The following is an 8,856-nucleotide window of genomic DNA, read 5'->3' on the forward strand; positions in this document are numbered from 1 at the left end:
GATACTGAGCATTAAAGTAGCTGCATTGGTAGAAAAATGAAAACAAATATTGATAGAGAATAAAAAATAGATTAAGATTTTTGAATATGGAAAATTCAGAACAGAAATATTTTCAAAATTGTAACAGGGATAGTGCAGTATCAAGAATAGGAGATAATGGAAACCAAAGGACACATGTAAACAATGCAAATGACATAAGCCCATGGATGAGGGTATCCACCAAAGTTGCCTTTGTCATCTCAAAAGCCCAGAGTACCATAGTGCCTAACAAGCTAGAAATAAAGATGAAATTAAAATGGATTTTTGTTATTTTATTACAAAATAGATATTGATCATATTTTGCAATAAAATTGTTTACACATGATAACAACATCTCCCTAAATGAAAGCACTTATTATTAAATTACACTATATAAAATTAAGTGAAGGAAATGTTTAGTAAGTCCTGAATTATTATTATTATTATTATTATTATTATTTTGCTTTCAACAGGCAATTACAACTGCTTTCTTTCATGTTTTAACTGAACTATGAACTGGTAGAAAATTTTCAAGGGTGGATACGGAGAAAGAGTTGAAGAGATGGTACATTTCCAGAGGCAAATCTGCCACCACAAAGTGACTGATCAGTCTTTAAAAACAAAAGTGCCATAAATAGCCTCATTCATAAGGGAATATTAGAAATGAGTTTACTAATCACAGAATGAGAAATCCTTTTTCTTCAATCACCACTCCTATCCCAACTCCTCTAACATGCCTTCTGACATATCAAATGATGACTTGGATTATCTGACTGTTCTCAAACAAGAATTGTTGCTGAACTTTAAAAAAATATTAATCCTTAAGCTTGCTTTTATTATTGTAGCTGCTCACTGGTTGTATTTGGTCACTGACTTGTGTTTTCCCTACCTGCCCCCACCCCAGCAGGCCATCTACTGTGACTGCCAGTTATCAGAGGACAGGCATACCAAGCTACCAATAATCTTCTGAGCAAACAGATGTTATAATTGGCATGCTGAATTCAGAAATGTGAATGCTTCTAAAGCAATTGTTTTAAAATAATAGCATTATTTTTGGAAGTAGCAAGTTTTTCTTGTGTTTGGATAGTAGCTAAAAAGAGATGGAAATATTCTAGCCTACATAAAAGTGAAGTATATTTAGGATCATCAAATTTTAAAAGCTTATTGTTAAATATTTAGAAAATATATCAGAAAGCAAACACAATCAGTTCTAATCTTATTATAAATATGACTTTGTGTCTTGCTTTTCCTCTTATTATACTAGGAGAATTTTCTAATGTTCTTATATACTCTTTGGCAATATCACATGGTTGCCTCTTTCAATCTTTGTATATTTCTGTAATATAGCTAATCATTCTCCTATTTTGGAGGATAATATTTTTAAATTATCAAAAGGAATATGATAAAAAGGTTGAGAGAGGGATCTTTCAATACTCTAGGTCTGAAAATATAATCCTTAAAGGGAAGGCATTGGGGGAATATTCTTTGTACAAAGATACTTATCATTTTCTCTCTCCAAACTCATTCACAAAAGGAAGTTATTCAGATGCAAGGTTTCAATAGAACCGCTGTGGTTACACAGTTCATCCTGGTGGGGTTTTCTAGCCTGGAGGAGCTCCAAGTGCTGCTTTTTGTCATCTTCCTCCTTCTGTACTTGACCATCCTAATGGCCAATGCAATCATCATGACTGTTATCTGCTTCAGCAGGACTTTACACACTCCCATGTATGGTTTCCTATTCATCCTTTCCTTTTCTGAGTCCTGCTACACTTTCGTCATCATCCCTCAGCTGCTGGTCCACCTGCTTTCAGCCACCAAGACTATCTCTTTCATAGCCTGTGCCACCCAGCTCTTCTTCTTCCTTGGCTTTGCATGTACCAACTGCTTTCTCATTGCTGTGATGGGATATGATCGCTATGTGGCAATTTGCCACCCCCTGAGGTACACACTCATCATGAGCAAAAGGCTAGGTTTGGGGTTGGTATCTCTGTCAACAGTCACAGGTTTCTTTATTGCTTTGGTGGCCACCAACCTCATATGTGGCATGCATTTTTGTGGCCCAAACAGGGTCAACCACTATTTCTGTGACATGGCACCAGTTATTAAATTAGCCTGCACAGACACTCATGTAAAAGAACTAGCTCTGTTCAGCCTCAGCATCCTGATAATCATGATGCCTTTTCTGCTAATTCTCGTATCCTATGGCTTCATTGTTAACACCATCCTGAAGATCCCCTCGGCTGAGGGCAAGAGGAAAGCATTTGCCACCTGTGCCTCACACCTCACTGTGGTCTTTGTCCACTATGGCTGTGCCTCCATCATATACCTTCGGCCCAAATCCAAGTCTGCTTCAGACAAAGACCAGTTGGTGGCAGCGACCTACACAGTGGTTACTCCCCTACTTAATCCTCTTGTCTACAGTCTCAGGAACAAGGAGGTAAAGACTGCACTGAAAAGAGTTCTGGGAATGCCTGTGGCAACCAAGTAACCTAATGAAAAATTGAAAAATTAACTAGGAAAGTCATAGAAGAAGTCAAAGGCATGAAAATTTCTTTGTCTTTTCATCAGTTCAATCATGATATGGATAGTATTTCCAATGACTAAGACCACTGTTGCCTTTTTCTTTTCTCCTATTTCAGAAGAACTGCAAATCAATCTACATGCTAAATTATCTAATGCCTGTTCCTTTTTTAAAGATGCACATGGCAAAAAGAGAAAAGCATAGTATTTTTTTCAGGGGAAAACACAATACTCAAAATGAAAGTTGGCTAAAGATTGCTTTTCTAGCTGGATAGAGAGAATGGGATGTGAAGTTATTAGAAGCATCCTATCTAGAACCCCAGCACTTACCATATAGCACCATGTACCAAGTTCTATGAAAAGTAGAAAAATTAAGATGAATAAATTGATAATTTATGGAAGTGTAAAAGTGAGTAGGTAGAAAGATAAAAAATGAAAATAAAATGATGAATCACATCTATTAAAAGAATTTGAAAAAAGAATCATGTATACTAAAAGGACAAATATTTATTTCTTCTGGAAAAAAAAATGGAATAAACAACTTGAGAAGAAAGAAAAGGAAACTTGAACTAGATTTTAAATGAGGAACAAGATTTCAATCCAAAGAAAATGGATTTTTCAGTGAAAAAAAAATTGGTTGATGCTATCAAAGTTGTGGATTTTCTTCAAAATTTAGAATTTTATTCTGTTAGTTAGAAATTAAATATATTACACTTTTCGTTTGTAGTTTTCCTTTGTTTTTATAGTGATTTGTTTTTTCAGTGGATTAATTTTTTTAATAATGAACTTAAGCAATAATAACATCTTTTTATTTGCTAATACAGAGGAACATAATGCTATGGAGAGGCAGAAGTGGCCCTAATATTTCAGTTAACCAGCTCTACAATGGTCATAATGCAAAACTTACATGTATCTAATATTTTATTATAACATTTGAGCAGCAAATACTAAACAATTAATTTTAAATTTCAACTCTATTGATTTCAAGCCATATGATTTGAAACAAGACATTTCAAACTATTGAAACTGATGTGCCCTAATTTTTTTATCTGGACAACGGAGATTTTTTTGAGTGAATATGTGGATTATCTAATGAGAACAGTGTTTCTTGTTTGGAGAATCAATTGCTATGAATTAGACCCTATATCTAGCCCATACTAGAATAAAAATATCCTAATTTCTTAAAATTATAGTGCATCACACAAAGGAAAAACTATGCTATTGTTAATTATGTGACTGTGAAAATTACATACAAATAAGGAAATTGTTCTTATAATGCAAGTTGACCAGCATCCTCTATTCCCTCTATAAGGCATGCTGGCTGATTCCCATGGCACAAAAAACACTCATGGCTATTAGTTTCTAGTGTACCTGCTGCATATTTCAGCTCTCACAAGTTAAATCACATATGTTTGTTCTCAAGACTGTTTCTGATGGTTGTATTCATTATAGTATTTACTCAACTTGAGAAATATAATTTTGTTCCATGTAGTCTGGGGAAAAATGATGTAAAAAAGGATTATCTATTTCTAATACAAGGTTGAATGTTTTGGAAAGATTAAATATGAGGAAAAAATCACAGAATAAAACAAAATCATAAAAATCTAGAAACATTATTTAGATTTTAGATTATTTTGCAAGTGTCTCTAAGTTCCTGTTCATCTTTAAATTCATCAGAATTTTTCTAATAAACTATGGGCCGTCTTATACTAGATGTGCTCTGAAGAATTCCAATCATTCAGTCTATTAATTAAATACCTTAACCCTAAATTAAAATATTTTAAAACATTTAAGAATTTTGAATTAAAATTTTAAAATATTTAAAATTAAATTCAACAGTTGAGGTGGGAGACACATACATAAAAACTACCAAACATTGTTGGAAAATTAAATAAAATTTTAATAAATGAAGAGGTATATATGTTATGGGTTGGAACACTCAATACCATTAGCTCAGAGGTAACTGAGCAAATAGATCTATAGATTCAGGATAATTCCTATCAACTCCCAGAAGATTTTTCTATAAAAATTGACAAACTAATCATGAAATGTATATAGAAAGGAATCAAGATAGCCAAAATAATTGTGGGGAATAAAGTAAAATGTATAATGTATGTTTTCTGACTTCAAAGCTTAATCTAAATATTCATTGATCTAGAAAGTATCGCACTTGTCTGTAGTTAGACATATAGACAATGGGTATAACTGAGAGTCAGAAAATATAAACTTCAAAAGGCATCATTATGAAAACATAAAAGAACATCACACATAGAGAAAAATATATTTACAAAACATATCGGATGGGCTTTATATCCAAAATAAACAAATAATGCTTACAATTAAGTAATAAGAGAAACATGGCATTTAAAAAATGGGTGAAGACTTTCAGTAGCACACCTGAGTACTCCCATCATGTCTGACTCTTTGCAGCTCTATGGACTGCCGCCCTCCAGGCTCCTTTCCATGGGATTCTCCAGGCAAGAACACTGGAGTGGTTTGCCATGCCCTACTCCAGGGGATCTTCCCAACCCAGGGATCAAACACATTCCCTTATGTCTCCTACATTGGCAGGCGGATTCTTTACCTCTAGCGCCACTTCGAAAGCCCAACTTTTGGTAAATATTTCATCAAACTGTATTAGTACATAATAGATATATGAAAATGCATTTAAGATCATTAGTAACTCAGTTGTGTCCAACTCTTTGTGATCCCATGGACTGTAGCCTACCAGGCTCCTCTATCCATGGAATTTCCCAGCAAGCACACTGGAATGTGTTGCCATTTACTTCTCCAAGGGATCTTCCCAACACAGGGATCAAACCTGAGTCTCCTGCATTGGCAGGTGTATTCTTTACCACTGAGCTACCAGACAGACACTAAAAGGTGCTGGTAGGGATGTAGAGAGACTGAAACCTTCACATATTGGTGTAGGAGTGTAAAATTATGCATATTTTTGGTAAAAAGTTTGAAAGTTTTGTCTACAGGTAAGAATAAACTTCAGTTCAGTTCAGTTCAGTCTCTTAGTCGTGTCCGACTTTTGTGACCCCATGAATCGCAGCACACCAGGCTTCCCTGTCCATCACTGACTCCTGGAGTTCACTCAGACTCACGTCCATCAAGTCAGTGATGCCATCCAGCCATCTCATCCTCTGTTGTCCCCTTTTCTTCCTGCTTCCAATCCTTCCCAGCATCAGAGTCTTTTCCAATGAGTCAACTCTTCACATGAGGTGGCCAAAGTACTGGAGAATAAACTTACCAAATGGCATTTCTAGGAATACACCAAAGAAGTGAATACTATCTACACAAATACTTTTATGTGAAGGTTCTTAATAGCATTACTTGTAATGGCTAAGAAAAGGAAATGGTCTATCAATTTATAAATAAATTTATGGATAAACAAAATCAGGTAGGGCCATAAAAGTGTGTCAGATCAGATCAGATCAGTCGCTCAGTCGTGTCTGACTCTTTGCGACCCCATGAATTGCAGCACGCCAGGCCTCCCTGTCCATCACCAGTTCACCCAGACTCACGTCCATCGAGTCAGTGATGCCATCCAGCCATCTCATCCTCTGTCGTCCCCTTCTCCTCTTGCCCCCAATCTCTCCCACCATCAGAGTCTTTTCCAATGAGTCAACCCTTCCAATGAGGTGGCCAAAGTACTGGAGTTTCAGCTTTAGCATCATTCCTTCCAAAGAAATCCCAGGGCTGATCTCCTTCAGAATGGACTGGTTGGATCTCCTTGCAGTCCAAGGGACTCTCAAGAGTCTTCTCCAACACCACAGTTCAAAAGCATCAATTCTTCGGTGCTCAGCCTTCTTCACAGTCCAACTCTCACATCCATACATGACCACAGGAAAAACCATAGCTTTGACTAGATGGACCTTTGTTGGCAAAGTAATGTCTCTGCTTTTGAATATGCTGTCTAGGTTGGTCATAACTTTCCTTCCAAGGAGTAAGCGTCTTTTAATTTCATGGCTGCAGTCACCATCTGCAGTGATTTTGGAGCCCAGAAAAATAAAGTCTGACACTGTTTCCACTGTTTCCCCATCTATTTCCCATGAAGTGATGGGACCGGATGCCATGATCTTCGTTTTCTGAATGTTGAGCTTTAAGCCAACTTTTTCACTCTCCACTTTCACTTTCATCAAGAGGCTTTTGAGTTCCTCTTCACTTTCTGCCATAAGGGTGGTGTCATCTGCATATCTGAGGTTATTGAGATTTCTCCCAGCAATCTTGATTCCAGCTTTTCTTCCAGCCCAGCGTTTCTCATGATGTACTCTGCATAGAAGTTAAATAAACAGGGTGACAATACACAGCCTTGATGTACTCCTTTTCCTATTTGGAACCAGTCTGTTGTTCCATGTCCAGTTCTAACAGTTGCTTCCTGACCTGCATACAAATTTCTCAAGAGGCAGATCAGGTGATCTGGTATTCCCATCTCTTTCAGAATTTTCCACAGTTGATGTGATCCACACAGTCAAAGGCTTTGGCATAGTCAATAAAGCAGAAATAGATGTTTTTCTGAAACTCTCTTGCTTTTTCCATGATCCAGCGGATGTTGGCAATTTGATCTCTGGTTCCTCTGCCTTTTCTAAAACCAGCTTAAAACTGTATGCTATTCAGCAATAAAAAGAAATGAAATATGGTACCTAATACAACAGAAATTGCCTCCAAAAACATTATTCTAAGTAAAAGACTACCATATCTGTACAAAATGCCCAGGAAAGAGAATTCTGTGTCAACAGAAAGTGGATTAGCGGGATGGGATGGGAATAAGAGGGGATTTGACTGCAAATATGCTAATAAGTGGATAACCACAATGGTGTGGTCATTCACCTAGATTAGAATCAGACATCCTGGAGTGTGAAGTCAAGTGGGCCCTAGGAAGCATTACTATGCACAAAGCTAGTGGAGGTGATGGAATTGCAGCTGAGCTATTTAAAAACATAAAGGAAGATGCTGTTAAAGTGCTGCAATCAATATGCCAGCAGTGGCCAAAGGACTGGGAAAGGTCAGTTTTCATTCCAATCCCAAAGAAAGGAAATGCCAAAGAATGTTCAAATTACCATGCAATTGTAGTCATTTCACATGCTCAAAAGATTATGCTGAAATCCTTCACGGTAGGGTTCAGGAGTATGTGAACTGAGGACTTCCAGACATACAAGCTGCCTTTAGGAAAGGTAAAGGTAACAGAGATCAAATTGCCAACATCCACTGGATCACAGAAAAAGCAAGGAAATTCCAAAAAGACTTCTGCCTCATGCTTCATTGACTATGCTAAAGCCGTTGACTGTGTGGATCACAAAAAAACTGGAAAATTCTTAGAGATGGAAATACCTGACCACCTTACCTGCCTCCTGAGAAACCTCTCAGAAGAAGAAACAACAGTTAGAACCGGACCTGGAACAATGGACTGGTTCAAAATTGGGAAAGGAGTACATCAAGGCTGTATATTGTCACCCTGTTTATTTAACTTGCATGCAGAGTACATCATGCAAAATGCAGGGCTGGATGAAGCACAAGCGGGAATCAAGATTGCCAAGAGAAATATCAACAACCTCAGATAGATCCCCTGGAGAAGGAAATGACAATCCACTCCAGTATTCTTGCCTAGAAAATTCCATGGATGGAGGAGCCTGGTGGGCTACAGTCCATGGGGTCACAAAGAGTCGGATACGACTGAGCAACTTCACAACTTCCCAGATATGCAGATGACACCATCCTTATGGCAGAAAGTGAAAAGGAACTAAAGTCTCTTGTTGAAGGTGAAAGAGGAGAGGGAAAAAACTCACTTAAAACTCAACTTTCACATTTGGTCTCATCACTTCATGGCAAATGTGTGTCTGTTAGCCACTTAGTTGTGTCCGATCCTTTGTGACCCCATGGACTGTAGCCCACCAGGCTCATCTCTCCATGGGATTCTCCAGGCAAGAATAGTGGATTGGATTGCCATTCCTTCTCCAGGGGATCTTCTTGACCCAGGGATCAAACCCAGTTTTCATTGCAGGCAGATTCTTTACCATCTAAGCCATAGGGAAGTCCCTTTCATGGCAAATAGATAGGGAAAAAGTGGTAACCATGACAGGTTTTATTTTCTTGGGCTCCAAAGTTACTGTGGATGGTGACTGTAGCCAAAAAATTAAAAGAGGCTTGCTTCTTGGAATTTCTTCCAAGCTATAACAAACCTAGACAACATATTAAAAATACAGAGACATCACTTTGCTGACAAAGGTTCATATAGTCAAAGCTGTGGTTTTTCCAGTAACCTCCAATAATTTGGCCACCTGATGTGAAGACTTGAGTTGACTCATTAGAAAA

At 37.4% G+C, this 8,856-nt stretch overlaps 1 protein-coding gene across 1 annotated transcript; it reads left to right on the forward strand.

Annotated features, from left to right (window-relative positions):
- The first annotated feature begins 1,564 nt into the window (after positions 1 to 1,564).
- On the forward strand, positions 1,565 to 2,506 carry LOC113890419 (olfactory receptor 10T2). The gene has a single exon (XM_027538308.1). The coding sequence runs from the start codon at positions 1,565 to 1,567 to the stop codon at positions 2,504 to 2,506; it is 942 nt and encodes a 313-aa protein (XP_027394109.1).
- The last annotated feature ends 6,350 nt before the right edge of the window (positions 2,507 to 8,856 follow it).

The sequence above is a fragment of the Bos indicus x Bos taurus genome, chromosome 3 (assembly GCF_003369695.1).
Source record: "Bos indicus x Bos taurus breed Angus x Brahman F1 hybrid chromosome 3, Bos_hybrid_MaternalHap_v2.0, whole genome shotgun sequence".
Classification (NCBI taxonomy): Eukaryota; Metazoa; Chordata; class Mammalia; order Artiodactyla; family Bovidae; genus Bos; species Bos indicus x Bos taurus.

Bases quoted from the DNA above. Each gene is read 5' to 3' on its own strand.
- LOC113890419 (XM_027538308.1), top strand. From the start codon at position 1,565: ATGCAAGGTTTCAATAGAACCGCTGTGGTTACACAGTTCATCCTGGTG.